This window comes from Marmota flaviventris, chromosome 9 (genome assembly GCF_047511675.1).
Source record: "Marmota flaviventris isolate mMarFla1 chromosome 9, mMarFla1.hap1, whole genome shotgun sequence".
Classification (NCBI taxonomy): Eukaryota; Metazoa; Chordata; class Mammalia; order Rodentia; family Sciuridae; genus Marmota; species Marmota flaviventris.
In genome coordinates this window covers 46,719,140-46,738,828 of record NC_092506.1, presented here as the reverse complement: position 1 = coordinate 46,738,828, position 19,689 = coordinate 46,719,140, and the positions used below count along the sequence as shown (strand labels likewise).

The window sequence follows — 19,689 nt, the reverse complement described above, 5'->3', positions numbered from 1 at the left end:
TCTATGATCTCCACACAAGGAACTCACTCTTGCTGCCTCAACAAAAGTCCCTGGCAACTGTAAACATGTCCTCAGGTTCCAGTCTGCATGGAACAATCATCACCTGTGGGTCACTCATGCAGAATCCTGCTCTCAGCTCCTGTGGCTCTCCCTGCTGACAGCCTGACCTCACAGGGCTATAATGTAGAGCCAGCAAGCACACAGAAGATGCTGGACAGGTAGTGGTGAGTGAGTATGGAAATGAGTCCAGGACATTGCTTTCCTTCTTGTCTCTGGGCTCCCTGGACACGGACCAAAACACAGCACCAGGTGCAATGGTGTTAGAGGTTCCACTTCACATGCTTGTGAACATCATTTCACAGTTTCTGTCATACCCATAACCTCAGTTAAAGTTTAAAAGCCCTGCTCAAGGTCCTTTGGCAGACCCTGCATACAAATGATCAGCCACAGAAATAAGTTCCAAAGGCCTCAGAGAAATCAGACCAAAGGAAAATAAGGCAGTGGGCCTAGAAAAAAAAAAAAGGGAAAGCCTTCTCCATTTTTCCTGTCTCCTAGTGTCTCTTGGTGGATTTAAGGAAGTGAAGTGGGATAAGGGAGTACAAGGCTGTTAGAATCAGATAATTAAGTCTATGTCGTGTAATTAAGTCTATGGGGAATTATAGCAAACTGTGAAGAACGAAAAGTCTAAAGATAAAGAGGATTTTTCCTCAAAGTCATCTTCAGCTGCAGATGATAAAAGCATCAGTTTCATAAACCTAAATCCCGCACTCAAGGCTCCAGCGACCTTCCGCTAAGTAACCAAGGGCTCAGGCCTGGAAACCAAACTTCCTCTGCCAGCAGGGACAGGGCAGGACTTCTGTACAGGGTTGAGTGCTGTGAGGAGGAGCAAGGGGAGGACAGTGAGCATGCCCTGGCAGCTGTCCTTAAAAGGCCCTGGCCTTTGGGTGAAAGTGAGGGCAGCCTTACACTGCCAAGGGCCAGGTTCTAACTGGGACACCCCTCGGACACTCACACCACCCACCCTATTTCCATCCTTTCTATTTTAAGACAAGAGTGCTGCCAGGCTGTGGTGTGTGTTACCTGCATTCTCCTTATTTGGAGGCCAGCCCTCACCTGCTGGGTGGGATCTCTCATGTGCTCCAGCCTACTTCCCCTAACCCCACCCCTACAAATGTCCAGCATGAGCCGGAGCCTCAAAGAATGACCTCCACCCTCAGCATATTCCACCCTTATTGCCTACAGCCAAGGTGGGCCCATCAGAGCCCTGCTGGAGTCCCTTTCGGTATCCTCCTGGACGGCAAGATGAAGACTCATTCTGCAGCCTCCCCTCTTCCAGTGTCCCAGAACATGTCATGCTCTTTCCTTTCCCTTCAGCATCTGAGACTCTCAATAAATTCTTGCTTGGTTTTCAAGATCCAGCTCAGGCTTCTCCCAACCCCAAGCCTTCCCTGGCCAGCCCTCCTCCATGCCCCTCCCCATGCTTCCCTTATCAAATAATTTGCACAGTATTCTCTAGTTATTAGCACGTCTGTGTCCCTCCAGAACACAGGCTCCAAGGATTCCTTGAGGACACCTGTAGTGCTTTGAGTCATTATGTCAGCACCTGTTAGGTACCAGATATATTCTAGGAGCCAGATATTTAGCAGTGAACACAAATTACAAAATGGTGTCATGGAGCTAACATTCTAGGGCTAATAAGTAGCCAGCATATAATAATACTTTTTCTATATTCAAGACTTGGGGGACTGGGGATATAGCTCAGTTGGCAGAGTGCTTGCCTTGCATGCACAAGGCCCTGGGTTTAATCCCCAGCACTACCAAAAAAAAAAAAATACTATTCTGAGTACTTAATATTAATTCACTGAATCCCCATCATAAGTATTATTATTCCTATTTTACAGAAAAGGAAACTGAGAATTCAGATTATATATCTTGTTAAGAATCTCACCACAAATTAGCAAGTGGCAGGGCTGGGATTCAAACCCAGGCAATCCTGTAACAGATCCCATACTCCTAACCACTGGGCTAGTCTGTCTTCCAATGCTTACTCTGCTTTCCATGTTTTGGTATCCAAGTGTCCAGGTCAATGCTTGCATACACCAAGTGCTCTCCCAAATAAAGGGACTTTGAATGATAAAGCCTGGCCCCCTACCCAAAGCTCCCACTCCTCTTCTCCCTACCCAATCCCACTTTATAAGACCCCCACTACCACCAAGTCTTCCCTGACTCGTCCAGCTCCTGAACTGTTCCCTCCTGGGCACTTCTCTCCATGGGGCAAGTGAACTATTTATCTGAATGCTTAATCACATGCCACCTGACCATTCTGTCACCTGAAGCTGTGTGGGCCTTGTTTCACCTGCTCCCTTGGCTCCTTGATATGCCCCAGAGTACAAGAAATAATGGTGCCAGATGTACAGCAAAAACAGATAAACAGATGCTAAACTGAATCCAACCTCCCCTCTCCATTTCATTATCACTAGAACCTTTTCTCCTCCTGGCCAGAAGAAGAAAGGCAGGACTCCGGTCTGACATAAGTTTTGCTACAACTATATTCAGATTGACTAAATTCATAAGCTATAACAGTCAAGGTCATAATTAGGATGCAGCTCCAGTGAAAAACAGCAAGTAAAGTTGGACACTCTTAACTCTTTGGTTAAACCATTAGGATGTTCAGTGCTATTAGAAAATGCCTATAACTTCTGGGCATGGTGACACACACATGTAGTCCCAGTTACTTGAGAGACAGAGATAGGAGGATAGCAAGTTTGAGACCAGACTTGGCAATTTAGCAAGACCCTGAATAAAAATAAAAATTAAAAAGGGCTGGGGTTTAATCCCCAATACCAGAAAGAAAAGACTAAAAAACTCAGCACAATATTGCACACCTATAATCCCCGTGACTCCAGAGGTTGAGGTAGGAGGATCACAAGCTCAAGGCCAGCCTCAATGACTTAGTGACACCCTGTCTCAAAATAAATGAAATAAAAAGGGCTGGCAATGTAGCTCAATGGTTCAGTGCCAGAAAGGGAAAGGAGGGAGGGAGTAAGAAGGAAGGAAAAAAGAAAGCAGCAGCAAGCCGCAACTGAGAATCTGAGCTGACTGGACAGGATATACAGGTACCCTGTTGGTCTATCAAAACACAAAGCGTCCCTGCAGGACCTAAGCCAAGGAATCACCCAAATATATCTGGACCAGTATAACCAAAAATACCTAGCATTCATGAAAATAAATGCTAAAATTTACTGAACAATACTATGTTTTAGGAATTAATACTTTACATGTATTTTTCTTAATCATTGCAGAAGACTCATGGGACAACACCAGCATTTGCCACATTTTACAGAGGTTAAATAACTTGAGTTCTATAACTACAAAGTCTGGCTCCCAAGCCTGTGTACTCACCCACAACACCATAACTTCCCTAAAGTCCAGTGTGGAAACAGCTGAACCACGAAAGGCAAAAATCCGTACAGAAGACAGAGGCTCTCAGCGAGGTGGATACTTCTCCCGTTTCCCCTGATAACAACACATAAGGCCCACCTGGTTTTGAGGCCACATCTAGCTCCAGAAAGATTTCACTTAGGCAGGGAAGGGAGATCTGAAGACCAACCATCACGAAGAAAGTCCAGAACTGAAGGTCCTCGGCCAGGACAGTCTCCTGGGCTACTGAATGCTTAATCTAACTTAAGAGCTGAATCTCAAGAGGAGCCCTCTCCCCAGGTGACACCAGCTTCAAGTTCAGCGAGGACCCAGCAAGGGACCAAGCAAGCCCTCTTCCCATATGACACAGCACAACTGATGGACAAGTGTGTGGATCTGTCAGAACCCAGTGGATTCCCCTGTCCAGAGGTTCTGCTTCAGAGCCAGGACACCACTCCCACCAAACTCCCGAGGTGCCTAAGGCACAAAAGAACCATACCTTCTCAGCCTACCTCCCCCTCCTCCCACCAGAAGTGTCCAAAGATAAAGAGCTGAGCAATGACCTGGAGGAGAGACAGCAGGAAAGCATGGAGTGAGATTTTTATGCCAACTCTCCTCAAGATTCCAGACCCTTCCTTGATGGGCAGGAGTTTATTTTCAAAATATTATTTCCACTTTGGTTGGGGGTGGGGGGCGGGTGAGTGTTCCATCTCTAAAGAGAGACAAATTCAAAACAAAAGCTTTTGGTTAACAGAGTTTGTCTCCTCTCCCAAACCCCACACTCCTCACAGGGATACTTGGCCTGCCAGATACAGGAGCGGGTGGGGACCCCAACCAGTTAGTGGTTTTTCTCTACTCAACTCACACTCAGTGGGCAGGGGACATGACGGCTGAGATTCCAGATGTGCCTTGGCCAGTCTCTGTGCTCTGGCGCAGCACAGCCCATCCTACCCTCTCTCCAGGGCCCACTGCAAAGTCCAGGGGGCTTCTCTACAGTCCATGTTTGGCACAGGGTGACAATTCTTGCCACACCATCTGGGCTCTGTTCAGGAGCTGAATCAACAGAAGGCTTCACACAGCTCGCTTCCACTGAGTCCTTCACCAGCAAGCAGCCCAAGCCACCTCTCCTCCTCCCTGACCATGGCCACAGCTCCTAAGTAACCTGTGCAAAGCTTGAGCATTTCCAAAACAAATCAGAACAGCCTCTGTAGCCTGGCTCATCATGAGTGGGCACAGGGGGCTGTGATGACCCCAATTAAGGGCTGCTGGGCAACCCTGGCTCTGCTACTTAACACCTGTGCATTGAGTCACTTGATGTCCTGTGACTCAGTTTCCTCACCTATAAAGTAGATAATATATACCAAATAGGAACTCAACAAAAGCAATCAGCTTCTCAGTGCATCAGTCTCATTGCCCTATCTCCCAGCTCACTAGCACCCCTGATAGGCAAATCCAACACACACCTATAAGGAGAAAGAACAAATTCTCAAACCTTTTCACTGACTCAAGGAAGTAATCAATACCTACCAAGATCCCCCTTCCTAAGGCACAGCCTTCAAAGGTTGGGCGAGATCATCCCTCAACACAACGTTACACCCTCTAGCTAGGCTCCTCAGACACAAACAGCTTTTGGAATACAAAGAATATACTTTGGTTCTCATTTAAATATCTATCTATTCACAGAACAGGAAGTCAATTACTTTCCACTCCCCTAAAGAATTAATATCCTCTAAAGAATTTTAGAAACCATCTGGTACCAAACAAAGAAACACATCTACACATTCTCAGGTGAGGAGGATTGGAAAAAGCCAAAATAGAGGCCAGCTGAGCTCTCTCCAGCTCCCACCCACACACCAAAACTAAAAGCAATGCAATTATTCAAAGCTTCAGTAAATGGATGTAATTTCAGGTACCACCAATTCCATTCATATATGCATTAATCATTACAGTGATTATAAATACTTAACTTCACAGCACTCATCTATCTACTATTTTTTAAATCCTCAAGTCAAAATGTGCTGAGAAAAATATCTTTCCAAAGACTCTCTCAGGCAGGGTAAGTAATCATTTCTCTTCTCCTTTCTTAGCCCCTGACCATTGATTTTGTGTCCCCACCCTCCCATCAATTTACAACCCCCCATTTACTCCTAACTTAAGCCCTCTTTCCTCATGTCAGTCAGTTTCAGGAGGGCTGGGTCAAAGGTTAAACCAACCTCCACACCTATTTGGCTGAGTGCTGACCTCATGCCAGATACTGTGCCCCAGAAGTTGAGAAGTTGTTCATGGCACTGAGTCACAATCCTGGTCCAGCACTGTATTTCCCAGGTCCAGCTCAAGGAAGACTATAATGCCAGACATTTCCAGGATGTACGCACCACCAACACTGTCTCTGTCTGTGGGCCACACTCACCCTCACATGCAGAGGAAGCACTTCTATTTCTCTACCTAACTGCAGCCTACTGGCCTCCTCTGGCTCTCAGTGCCAATCAGGCAGAACAACCTTTCACCCAGCCCCTCCTCTGCTCTCAGGAAGGTCCCTCAGTGGTCATGACCTTGTGGCCACCCACCAGGCAGTCACAGCCTCCATTCTGTGGTCACTCTCAAGGTCAGCTGACCTGCCTCCTTCTGGAACTGACACTATCTTTTGGGCAAAGGTGAGGGCAGCATAGTCCCAACCTCTATTGAGAAAACAAGACCAGGAACCTGGCTTCCCAAGACTCTCCCTGAGTAGCAGGTGGACACTGACAAAACAGCTGTCCCCTACTAACACTCTCTTGAGACCTTTCACACAGCTTAACCAACTAATTAGGACAGATGCCCTCCTGTAATGAGAGACTCACAATTCCTGTACACCTATCATGTGCCAAACAGCATACCAGGAGTTTTAGATAGGCTATCACTTTTAATTCTCAAATAACTCCAGGCAGGAAAATAGTATCATTATTATAGATATGAGGAAGCGAAAGCTCAGAGATAGTTTCACTTTCGGTGCTCATGAGAATCACCTATGGTGCTTATAATACATGCTGATTCTCATGCCCACCCCTGGAGGCTCTGGTTCAGCATTCTGGAACACTGCTCTAATTCTTCTCTATCCTTGCTGCCCCTCATTGTCTTAACATACACTCCAAGGAGGGTTACTGCTGTCCCTAAAATAAGCTAGCTGCCCTGCCAGGCAGTGCAAACACTAATACTAATACCTCGGAAACTCCTCTGCATGGACAGAGGCATGGTAGATAGGGAATGGAAATCATGTGTGTCCATCATAAGCACAAGAAATCTGGTCATTCTCTGGGTGGACACAGCTACATGGGGCTTACAGATAAGGAATAGTTTTTGGATTAGTTTTGTTTTTTTGATAATTCGTACAAACCATTAAATGTACAGCTTCCATTTAAAGATAAGTCTCAACAAGAAAGCATTCAATCTCTAGTGCCAACAACAAAAAAAACAAAAACAAACCCAAAAAAAACAAGTAAGGATAATTCTCCTTCTAGCTAATCCAACCTTAGATATCCCTAAGGAGAGAAAATCCCAGTTCTTCTGCCAACTGTGCCACATCTTGTCTTGGGAAGGTGCTTTACAGGAATAGAAATGATGACAGTTCATTCTCGTATAGCACGTACAGCTGCTAGGCACCGCTCTAGGTTGGTAGGTAGGGCCATTGTCCCCATTTTACAGATGAAGAAACATCTGAAGACACAGAGGTTGAAGTGACCTGCCAACCAGTAGCAGCGTCAGGACTTCAACCAGGCACTCGGCCTACAGAATCCATGTTTTGTAACCACCATGAGGCACTGCCCCTCAGAGCAGGAGCTCACCAACCCCTAGGGCAATATCCTCAAATAAGCCACTCTGCTGAGGCCAACCTACCAACACAGGTGCTACAACCCTCACACCACCCCAAGCTCCTGCCCATTTGGCATCTCCTGCCAAGGAAGCAGCTACCCTACTCCACAGCTGCCAGGCCTTTCTCACTTACCATCAGAAGCTCCCCAGGGCTTTCCTCATTACCCTCTCCCTGCCTTAGGTTCTCATACTGAAATTAAGCAAGGTTCTTTCCCCTCTTGGATGGGGCACTGCTGGCTGGAGTTAAGAATTGGTGACTCACCAATTAAAAAATAAATAAAAATTAAAAAACAGTTGGTGACTGTTTCTCTCCATAGTACCCACTGTGAAGACTGGCATATGCTTAACAGTCTGGTGACTGAACAAATGAATCCTTGACCAAAAGTCAAGGCTCCAACTAACTACTTCTCCAACAAGATGCTCACCACTAAGCTGGCCCACTGGTTCTACCTGTGGACAGGTATGAATAACTCAGTTTGCAAGTGCAGAGGATATGAATATTGCAGAGGTTATTGAATTAACCTAAACCATTGCTCTGGCCAGACCTCTCCCAGGAAGAGAACAGTCTCATCTCCTGCTTCACTCCCAGGGACAGAACACACAGAGGTCTATGCAGCCAGGGGCCTACGCAGCCAGGGGCCTATACACAGGGCTGGAATGGACCTCTTCTCTCTCCATCCTCCCAGCATGCTGTCCATGCCCACCCTGCATGACAGAGTATGTTCTGAGGAGGAATAGGAGGTGAACAGCAGCCCCATGAAGAGACTGCATCCCAACTGAAGCTGTCAGACCTTGAGAGAGTAAGAGCTCTGTTTCAGCAGGAAAAAACCCTAAGAACCCTGGTATGGCATGGAAACACTCTTCTGGTAAGACCTGAAAGACAGCTTGGCTCTAAGCAGGATTAAGAGGCTCAACAGCCCCTAAGCTGGGGTCAGCTGACCTCTGGGGAGGAAGAGAGAGGAGAGAAGGGGGTGATGCTCCAGATGGAGGAGATCTACTCCCCCAGAGCACCAGGGATCTGCCCACTGTCCTGCTTGAGGCTATCCATCCCAACATAATTCTTCTACCCTACTGTGTACCCAAGTGGGCTTCTGCCTTAGGATGATCAGAGAAGATGCAGAGAACCAATTATGGGGGATAGACCCTACAGGAAGGATTCAGAATAGGACTAATGAGTGACGCGAGCCATGGTAGAAACTGCACAGAATTTGGAGCCAAGAAGACTCAGGTTCAAGTTCTAACTCCCTCAATGATGATCTGGCCTCGGGAAGATCATTTAACAACCGCTCCCCCTCCACCCTCACATGCCCAGTCTGTACAACAAGGACAATCAAATTATCTTCCTCTAAAAGGAAATGTGTTTTTTAACTATAAAACATCACAAAGGAAACACTAGACAATATATATGTCTATACTATACTGGCTAGAGCTAACAACCAAGTGACTCCCTGGATTAAGGACAGGCATCTGTGCAGTGCTCTAAATGCCCAGGAAAGAGGCAAACCAAGAGCTATTTACTCACCCCAGTAGCCTGGCCTCTTGGTTCCCAGGCCCTGCATCCTAAGCAAGGTAACTGCGGCCTTGGGACAGCCTAGCCCTTGACAAACAAGGCTATACACTGTTGTCTTTTAATTAACTTTTTATTTGGAAATAATTGCAATCTTACAGGAAAGCTTTAGGAGTAAGTGCCCCCATATTTCCCCTTACCTAGACTCACTGAACATAGTGTCCTACATACTATCTTCTACTTCCTCCTCCATACACACACAATTTTTTCCCCATAACCACTTAAAAGCAAATACATCAGGGGCTGGGGTTGTGGCTCAGTGGCAGAGTGCTTGCCCACCATGTGTGAGGCACTGGGATAGAGATATTATATATCAGTGTGTATTCTCAAGAATAGGGACACTCTTTTTTGTGGTGCTGGGGATTGAACCCTGGGCTTTGCACATGCTAAGCAAGCACTTTACCATTGAGCTACCTCCAGCCCCAGTGCCTCACACATGCTAAGCAAGTGCTCTACTGCTGAACCACAACCCCAGCCCAGGACATTCTTTTTTTTTTTTTTTTAAATAATATTTTAGTTGTAGATGGACACAATATCTTTACTTTACTTATTTGTTTTTATGTGGTGCTGAGGACCAAACCCAGTGCCTCATATGTGCAAGGCAATTGCTGTATCACTGAGCCACAACCCCAGCCCATAGGGACATTCTTTTGATATAAAAGTTATGCCATTTTATTGGTTCAAACCATTTTCTGAGTTGAGTTCTATCATTTGCCTGCTCCTCATCCAGGTAACCCCAGTTCAAGGCCACCAAACTTCTCCTACAGCAGCTAAATGCAATCAGAACTCAGAATTCACATCTCTACCCGACCTTGCAGCCATGCAGATGTTGAGGAGGCTCCCATTCATTGGTCATTTACCATGTGCCATGCATTTGCTAAACCGTTTCCATCAATTAATTCTGTAATTCTCACATTGAACCCCACTTTACTGATGAGATGTGAGGCTTAAAGGAACCTGCTAAGGTCAAGGAGCTATACAAGGGGGAACTGAAGTTGGAATCTAGGTGGTAGGCTCCAGTGCCCATACCCTCAGTCCTACCTCTTTGCATAGGCTATCATTCACATTCACAAGCCTATACATTTTGGGTATGATGTAGTTGCCTGGCTGTGCCTTTGGGCTTCCAGAAAACCCAACACTGCTACCCAGGCCAGTATCAAGTGACTATGTAGGCTAGATGAGAGAGAGGTGCTCTGGTACATGTCAGTTTAAGCAAAAAACAATCTGAGGCCACAATAGCCACCGGTGTTTTCCTCAGACCTGAGCACAGCCATCTTTGGAGATTAGGGCCCAGAAAGACCAGAAGGTCAATGAGCCATCTCCTTATACTTCCCTCTTACCATGGACTTAAGAGGGAAACAGGAATCCCCTGGGGTACATGTTTCTGTTTAGGAAACACTAAGTCATACAATAAACCCAATTTTACCACAATATTGATCTAAAAGGAAGAAAGAAGATCTTAGAATAAATCGAGTTGAAGGTAAAGTCTATATGAATTTTTGCACAGAACCAACATTTTGATGACATTTCTGGCCATCAAGTCTCCCAGATGAGTTGAACTTTTCCCTCTTCTGTCATTAAATCTGTAGTCAAAAAGTTTGAGAAGCCCTAGTCTAGGGAACGCAACCAGGCCTCTCCTCTGAACGCTGAAAAGGCTGACCTAATTTAGTATATGGCTTTAGGAAGATCACTTTACCCTAATGAGTCCAAATTTCTGCATTAGAAAAAGCAGTAATTGTGAGACTTGAACCAGATAATGTTCGAGAAGCACTCTGTAAACAATAAAACATTAACTCAAAATACTTCTCATTTCAGAAAACCAAAAAGCAAATGTTTTGACAGCCATTTAAAAACAACAAATAAAACCATATTCCTCCAGGTTTTCCCTCTGCCAACATTTACTTCAGAAACCATGTCAGTTTACTGAGATGCTGCTGTCTTCCACACTGAGCAGAAAGATTCAAACCCATGCTGTCCTCTGAAGAGACAGAAAACTGGAGCAGGCACCTCATCAAATGACCCAGTCTTCCACATCCTGAAGTGCTCTCTTAAGGAATCTTCTTTTTCCAAAGTCCTCAATTTAGAAAGCCCCAAACTTACTCCCATAGATATAAGAAGAGAATGGAAGAGTGCCATCCAGTCACAGGATTTTGTTGGTGGTGGTATTGGGGATTGAACCCAGGGCCTCCTACATGCTAGGGAAGCACTCTACCATTGAGCTCTACCACCAAACTCCATCAGTACCTTCACTAAGGCACAAGAAATCTAGGCCCACTCTCTTGACACATGCAGTCCCGAAGACAGGGGGAACTCCCTCCCTCCCCTCAACTCTGAGACAAACTCCACCCATGGGTAAAAAGCAACTTGTAACATTTTTTTCTTGAGGTTTTTCCAGATCTCTCAGGGAACTGTTCAGAGATTGCGGTACAAATCATGGCTCCTTCAGCTTTCTCTAGAATACTCACTGTTAGTCCCTTACCATGGAACCTAACACTTAAATCCATGAACCAGCTTTCACCCTTTACTTTATAAAATGACCAGGAAGTGAAAGGTAAAATGTGGGTTTACGCCAGAACTTGTCAAACTGGGAGAACCTTTACTTACCCTTCAACAACAAGAGGCTTCAAATTTTCTACTTTACACACATAAGAGCTCCTAGTTTTCCAGAAATTCACTGTGAGAATATTAATATCAAGTTTGATATGAAGTTTCTGGAACTGTTGGCTTGTTCAATATTCACTGGCTTTCCTGAAGATTTCTAAGCTTGCTGCCTACTGCAAATTGGGATTCCCCACCAGACATCTGCCACACTTGGTTTATTCTTCCCTCCCCGGTTCCTCCTCTGTCCCTATGATTTCAGACTGAAAAAATGAGTTTGCTGAATGTAAAACATACATCGGAAACATTTGGCATTATCTGTAAAGTGTACCTCTGAAGGAGAGTGAAGACTCACTTCCTGCCTCTGGGTGACAGGTTCTTAACTGCCCAGCTTCTGAAATCCTATGCTCCACCCAGCTTCTGGGCTCCTCACTCTTGCCCAGTGGGGGGGCCTGCGCACAGGAATCTCACTGTTGAATCTCACAGTGGGACATAGGAGTAGGGATTCAGCATAAGAGGAAAGTGCCCTGATAACTACTTTTTTTGGTCCCAGGGATTGAATTCAGGGGCACACTGAGCCACATCCCCAGCCCTATTTTTGTATTTTATTTAAAGACAGGGTCTCACTGAATTGCTTAGCATCTTGCCATTGCTGAGGCTGGCTTTGAACTCACAATTTTCCTGCCTCAGCCTACCAAGCCACTGGTATTACAGGCCTATGCCACCCCTCCCAGCTGATATCAGCATTTAAAGCTGTATTCCATATCAATACAGAGATAAAATTTAGTATAATTTAAGTGTTACATTTTTTTTTACACTTGGAATGACTTTAAAAACCACAACAAGGCTGGGCACAGTGGCACACACCTTTAATCCCAGTAACTTGGGAGACTGAAGCAAGAGGATCATGAGTTCAAACCCAGCACCAGCAACTTAACAAGACCCTGAGCAACTCAGCGAGACCCCATCTCTAATAAAATATATTTTAAAAAGGGGGCTGGGGATATGGTTCAGTGGTTAAGCACCCTTGGGTTCAATCCCTAATATCCAAACACACACACACACACACACACACACACACACACAAAACAAGTTGAGGGAAAGACTACAGAAGAAAGGAAAAAGTTTTGTACTGTGGTACTTTTTTCCTTTTTAGAACAAGAGGACTTTCATTTTATTTTCAATTTGTCCTGGAGTCCTGAAAATTATGTAGCTGGTCCCTAGGACTTGCTTTAGGCCACAGAGCCAAGGAAGGGATAGCCAGCCTTACTCTAGGCCTTGGAAGTCTAGGCAAGAGTCCCACGGCCCTCACCTAGGAACTGGCGCCCACAGAAAAATGGCACCTACACAGGATGGCCCTGCAAGGCCCTAAAAGGAAAACTGAGGAACTGAAGCTAGCTTGAACTTGTGCAATCAGCTGGTTCCTGTCAAGACCTTGGAGTCAAGTCAGAGGATGCCAAGGCCCAGCAGCTGGGGTGGAGGAGGGGGAAGAGATAGTCTAATGGCCAAGACACATCCTAATCTCCAGATGCAAAGCACTAAGATAATGAGGTGAAGAAGCCAGAAGAGGTTGTTTGAGCCTCCACTGGCTGGGTTCCTGCTTGGAATGTTGTTCTTAACAGAGACTGACTACATCCAAGCAACCTGGGGTCCAGGCACCAGCCCCGACAGGTCTGTTTCTGGCTTCTTGGCTTCTTCAACTTGCCCAGCCTCCTCTACACCCTAGTCTCCTCCCCAGCAAGGAGTTTTCCAAGACTTGGAATATCTAGTGCATTTACTGGGCCTCTTTTTTTTTTTAATACCTTTATTTTGTTTTGTTTTTTTATGTAGTGCTGAGGATCAAACACAGCGCCCCTTATACACTAGGCAAGCGCTGTACTGCTGAGCCACAACCCCAGCCCCTTACTGGGTCTCTTAAAGAGACACTACTTCTTCCATAAATACCAAGTGTCTGTGCAATGCCCAGCCCCAGGTGAAGTGCCAAAGTGTCAGAACAGGGCACAAGATGCCCTTCCTCAGGGAGCAACCTTGGCAGAGGCAGGTTAGCCATGCCCCTCCTCTGCAATTCACCTTCCTTTTCAACTCAGGACCTAGTCAAAGTCTATTGTTGGAAAAACTCAACTTACAAGTTTCCATAAAACCCCTGAAGAGGAGCCCAGTGTAAATCTTGCTTTCTCATGTGTCTCATGTCTGAAAAGGCTCTGTCTGCCAAAGTACTTTTACTAAATAATAATGAACATCTTTTACTGCTTACAAATCAGAGACACACCATCACCCATAAGAATGAGAAACCAAGGGTTGCTATTCTTTCAAGCCCCCTCAATCCCCAGCAAAAGCAAAGGAGATGTTTAACCCTATTAACCTTGGGGCAGCCTAATTTAGCAATGGCACATGGGCATAAGGTTCCTGGATGTACTGACACTGGCTTTCACCTGAGATCTGAGGCAGAAACCACCAGCACTACTGTGGCTACTATATCAGAGACTATTCTATAGGTAGAGGCTGAAGACCTATTGAAGTTCTAGGTTAGCTCTGATACTTTGGTCAAATCATTGAAACTTCATGGACCTAGTCATCATCTGAAAAATGGTGATATACTCTACCTTACTGCCTATAAGGGCTGTTGTAAAGGAAAAAGTCAACTGTCTTTTGCTGTAGGAATGCCCGGGATTACTGTGTATTTTCACATATATAATTGGGACCAGGCATGGTCTCTACATCTCCAAACTCTTGTGAGAATCAAATTAGACAACGGTTATGAAGTGTCTCCTGATTATTTGTTTTTGGGTACTAGGGATTAAATCCAGTGTTGCATTACCATTGATGTACATCCACAGCCCTTTTTAATTTTTTTACTTTGAGATAGGGTCTAAGTTATTGAAGCTAGCCTTGAACTTACAGTCTTCCTTCCTCAGCCCTCAGGATAGTTGAGATTACAGGTATACCACTACACTCAGCCTGATATTTTTTTAATGAATCAAAAAGATTGAGCTAATACATTATTACTACAACTAATATTGCTGCTGCTGTTAATGACAATATTATCACAAGTACTATCATAACTTGCTAACAAGGACTTAGAGCAAAGTGGAAGAATCCTGGAGCACAAAAATTCTTCCTAAAGGAATATCAGCATCACATCATCTAGAACTGGGAGAATCAGCTCTTCTATCCCTCATTAATGCAAAATTGAATCAAAAGTACCAAAATCCACCTGCCTTACTTCAGGGTTTTTTACTTTAAGAAGTGGCCTCTGGAGTGCATTAAAACCCTGCTAAACATTAGGAACAACTGATGCATCCTGAAAACCTCACACAATTTTCCTGTCCAAAAATCCATCAGGAAAAATAAAATCAGCCAGGCCGATGAATTGTCTCTCTAACATTACTGACTCATAGTAGAGGACCAATCCCCTGAAAAAAAATCAAACATTCAGAAATGTTCACAACAAACCTAAGAAAGCAGACTGAAGCAAAACACTTTTGATGTAGGGAGAAGGAGAATAAATACTCTCCAATCCTTAGGTCTCTCGTGAAATTGTCACAGAGGGAGACAGGAAATACAATAGTTATCGTGGGGTCCCAGCCTCCTGAAATGGCTTGCCTTTGAGGGTACAGAACATATGTCATTATCACTGTCTTGTAGGCCTTCCTATAGGCCTAGGAGGCCAGGACCAAAGCCTTGGGGAATAGGAAGCCAGGGTTTACTGTAGGGGAAGGAACTACTAGGGACCTCACAGAGTTACCAAAGCAGAGTAACAGCAGGGATGAAGGGCAGGAGTCTGTGACTATGAACTAGTCACCTCCAGTACCCCAGTTCAAGGCTGTGCCTAGTACTTGAAGGCACTCACAGCCTTTCCTCCTGGTAAATGGATGTGGGACCCTGCTCCTGTGTGAAACCAATGAGACCTGGAGTCCCTTCCTCTCACCACTAAAACACTGCTCTGGCAACTGTTCCATCTCTTTCTCCCTTTCTACTGCATGATTCCCATCAGAACAAATCATGCCTACAATTTCCCACCAAAAAAAAAAAAAAAAAAAAAAAAAAATTCATTCAATCCACATCCTCTCCAGGAACCAGCTGTTTCAACTTCACTTTGCAAAGGAACTACTAGGAAAATGTGCCTATCCCTACTGACTTTGTGTCCTCACCCCATACTTCCTCTTCTACCTACTCCAATTGGGTTTTGTCCTTGAGGTCCTGTGACCATGCCTTGCATAGGTTTTTCCCCTACCTTTTCAGTCCTCTGTCTCCTATGCTGAATTTGCCTCTTTCCCAACCGCTGAACACTGCACTGTCCCAAAGCTTAAGTCATCTTCTCTTTTCTGTCCACACTCTCATCCTAGGTGATTTCATTCTATTCCCATGGCCTTGAACAATATATATTATACCCAAATGGATCTTTTCAGTCCTCTCCCTCCATACTTCAGATTCATACATCTATTTGATACATTCACATCCCAGAGGTATCATGGCAAAACCAGATCTTGTTTCTCCCCTGCCCAAACATGCTCCTCCCCCGCCTTATCATCTCAATGATATAGGCAGCACCCACTCAGGTATTTAAGTCCCTAAGAGTCATCTTTGGGTCTTCTCTTTTTTTCACAAACTGCATCCAATACATCAGGAAGGTCGGCAGACACTACATCCCAACACAGCCTGACCATCCATCTCCAGTGTTCCATCTTCAGGCTAGCCACTGTAAACTCTTGTCTGGACCACAGCAACAGCCTTCTACTGATCTTCTGCCTCCCTCTACAATTCCACCTACAATTCATTCTCCTTAAAGCAGACAGAATAATTTACCTAAAACTGCAAATCAGAGCATGCCACTCTCCTGCTTAAAAAATCTTTCATTGAGTTCCCACTGGGCTTAGGATAAAGTTTAAATAAAAACTTATACCTTGGACCACAAAGCTTTACATCAGCCAGCCACAGTGGTGCATACCTGTAATCCCAGAGGTTCTGGAGGCTGAGGGAAGGAGGATTGTGAGTTCAAAGCCAGGCCCAGCAACTTAGCAAGGTCCTAAGTAACTCAGCAAGACCCTGTCTCTAAATAAAATATAAAAAGGGTTGGGGATGTGGCTAGTTGGGTTCAATCCCTGGTACCAAAAAAAAAAAAAAAAGCTTTATATCATTTACCTCTCTCCTACCTGTGGCCTCTTGTGGTGCCACTTTCTCCCTTCTTTGCCAACCTCCAGTCACACTGAACTTTTTGCTCCTTGAACCTGAAGCCTTGTGTGTGTGTGTGTGTGTGTGTGTGCCCTGTAAGCCTTTATATTGGCTTGTTCCCCTTTTCTGAAATGTTTTGTCTCCTTGAAGTCACCACAGCATGGCGCCTTCCTGTCCTCCTGACATTACTTTAAATGTCACTATGTCTAAGCCTGACATGGTGGCACACACCTGTAATCCCAATGGCTTAGGAAGCTGAGGCTGGAGGATTGAAGTCAGCCTCAGCAATTTAGCAAGCCCTAAGCAACTTAGCAAGACCCTGTCCCCTCCACATCTCTCTCTCTCTCTCTCTCTCTCTCTCTCTCTCTCTCTCTCACACACACACACACACACATATATAAATACATTTATTTATAAATTTAATAAAAATAAATAAATTTATGAATTTATATATAAATGTATTAGTGTGTGTCTGTGTATGTATGGCTGGGATGTGGCTCAGTGGTTAAGCGATCCTGGGTTCAATCCTTGGTACAAAAAGGAAGGAAGGAAAGAAGGAAAGAAGGAAGGAAGGAAACACCATTCTTAATCTCCCAATCCAACCAAGCGACCTGGTCGCTTGATGTCACATTACCTTATTTTAATTTTCTGCATAATAGTTACCACTATCTGCTATTATTGTCTACTCTTTATTGTGTTGTTCCCCTCCCTCTCCACTACATTTCAAACTCCATGAGCAGTGAGAGGTTTTCACTTCTATAAGTCTCATCCATCAGTATTTCAACCACTGTGCAAGAGCCCAACCTGGGGGAAGAAGGCTCCAGATTTTCTCCTACTACTAACAGTGTTTCAATCGAGAAATGAATTCTGACTCATATTCCCCCAGAGTACACCCAGTACTAGTTGAACCACTGTCCAGACCTTTGGCTAGTTCATTCATTCAGTGAACAAACATTTACAGAGGGCCTACTCTATACCAGGCACTAGGGCAAAGGATCAAAGGCAGTTTTTGACTTCATGGAACTCACAGGGAGCAGGCAGAGTGAGAAACACTACAAACAGGTACCGTCCTGAAGTAAAGACTATACAGGTGTTAAGAGTGTGACCGAGCCCTTTACAGCCCTGCCATCTGATTTCTTCAGACCCTACAGACTCACAGTGACGTGGCTAGTGAGGCAAAGTTCCAGGGAACTGGAGGAAAAGCTACCACTTAACTAGGAGGCAGAAGTGATTGTTCGGGTTCAGCGCCTCAGCGCCAAAGGGAAGGGGCTGAAGAGTTTGAGGAGTATTACGGATTGAACGGTTCCCCTCCCCACCCCCACCCTACTCCCGAAGGCCGGACCTGAGGATGGAGGGCCCCGGAGCGGTTCCGAGTCTCCTAGACCGTCCCAGAGAACTCCATTGGAGAGGAAGACCTCCCTAGGCGAGAGTCACTTTGTCTTTTCCTACCCCTAGCCTCAGGCCCCCGACCCAGGACAGGACTCCTGGATCGACTCCCGCACCACAGCCTGTCGCCGGTCCCGTCCCGGCACCCGCCGGCTCCGCGCAGCCCGAAACCCCGGCGGGGAGGCGTGGCCCGCCCGCACACGAGGGCCGTGGAGTTTTCAACTCCTGCCCCAGCAGCGGTACTGACCCGGGAAGCGGCCCGGGTCCCCCTGTGAGATGAGGACCCCGGCCGCCTCCGTCCCGGAGCCCGCCACACAAGTCCTGCACACAAAACCCCAGAGTGCAGCCGCGGCGCTCTGCGCGCCAACTCGCCCCGGACCCGCGCGGGAGGACGGGGAGAGGCGGGGCGCCTGGCGGGAACCCCGCCGGCCCCCGCCGCACAGGTGCGAGCGCTGCGCGGTGCGGCCCCCGACTCACTCACTCGATGAAGTAGCTGGCGCCTTCCTCTGTGAAGCCCTCCTCCCAGCCGCGGGGCAGGTCTGCGGAAACACGAGAAAAGTCAAGTCAAACTGGGGCCGCCGCGCCTCACGCTCCCAGAACGCCCACCCTGCAGACCTGGAGCCCACCTGAGCGGATCATGTGGCCGGAGTTGACTGGCTCGCCAGTGCGCGGGTGCAGCCAGGTCGTGCAACAGAGCTGGTCACTGAGGGGAGAGAGGTGCACCTGTTAGCGCCGCCGCCGCCGCCGCCGGAGGCCCCCGGTCCGGCCCCCGGCCCCCCGGCCCCCGCCGACCCTGCGCCCCCGCCCGAGTCTCCGCATTCCCACGCCGCACTTGATGAAGAAGACGCGGCCGTCCCGGCAGACGCCGTAGGACCAGTGCTCAGGTAAAGTGTCCCGCCCGACCGCCGCCGCCGCCGCCATGTTCGCCGAGCTCGGAGCCGCAGCGGTCGCCGCGGGGAGGGGGAGAGGGGGCGGGGGCGGGGGCGGCGCGGGCGGCGGGTCCGCGAGCTCGGCCTGCGCGGGGCCCCGCGGCGCACCCCGACCCTCCATGAGGCGCGGGCCCCTCGCTGAGCCCACGCGCGGCCGATTCCGGTCCCGGAGTCCCGCCGCCCCACTGACCGGCCCTAGCGCGGGGCCGGTGGCCTTTGTCCCCGCGTCTTCCCCGCCCCCAGCCCGTCGGCCCTGGCGCGCCCCTTTGCTGAAGCCCAGAGACCCGGGCGGGGCGAGGGGCCGCCGGCGGAGGTGCCTGGGACCAGAACAACTTGGAAAACGGCGCGGCCCTCCGAATGCCCCAGTAAACCCCACCTGATCCCACCACCCAACTTCCCTTCCCAGGAACTGTACTTCTTTCTGAACCAAGAAACAGGTTACTGCCATGTTCCCAGCCTTGGTTTCTTCCTCAGTGAAATAAAGTTAACCATAAAGCCTGCACGGGGTTATGGTGAATATTAAATGAAGTAACAGTGGTGTAAAGTGCTTAACTGGACCCTGGTGGGTAGTGAGAGTTCTATTAATGCCAGGCTGAGCCTGGTTTTATTTTACCAAGTTCGCAAGCAGGGACTGCTGTAGGAGCGAGTAGGACCTCCCCCTACACCATACACACCTCTGAAGTTGCACTGATCACAGGTTTCGGCCTTCAATTCCCTCCAGGTAACAGAAAGAAGGGGTTCTGAGGGCAGGGCTGCACCTGTTGAAAA

The 19,689-nt window shown here is 47.1% G+C and overlaps 1 protein-coding gene across 2 annotated transcripts in view; it reads right to left on the bottom strand.

Annotated features, from left to right (window-relative positions):
• Positions 1-18,905, bottom strand: part of Plekha7 (pleckstrin homology domain containing A7) — a 207,582-nt gene extending 188,677 nt beyond the window's left edge. The window contains exons 1-3 of one of the 2 annotated variants that reach the window (XM_071616367.1): positions 18,825-18,905; positions 18,619-18,695; positions 18,474-18,531 (exon numbers count right to left, since the gene is read on the bottom strand). In XM_071616367.1, the coding sequence (XP_071472468.1) occupies positions 18,474-18,531; positions 18,619-18,631 (71 nt within the window). In that variant the 5' untranslated portion in view covers positions 18,632-18,695; positions 18,825-18,905. Of the gene's footprint in view, positions 1-18,473; positions 18,532-18,618; positions 18,696-18,824 lie in introns of those variants that run through there. The other variant, XM_027942413.2, reaches the window with a different exon arrangement.
• Between the last annotated feature and the right edge of the window lie 784 nt (positions 18,906-19,689).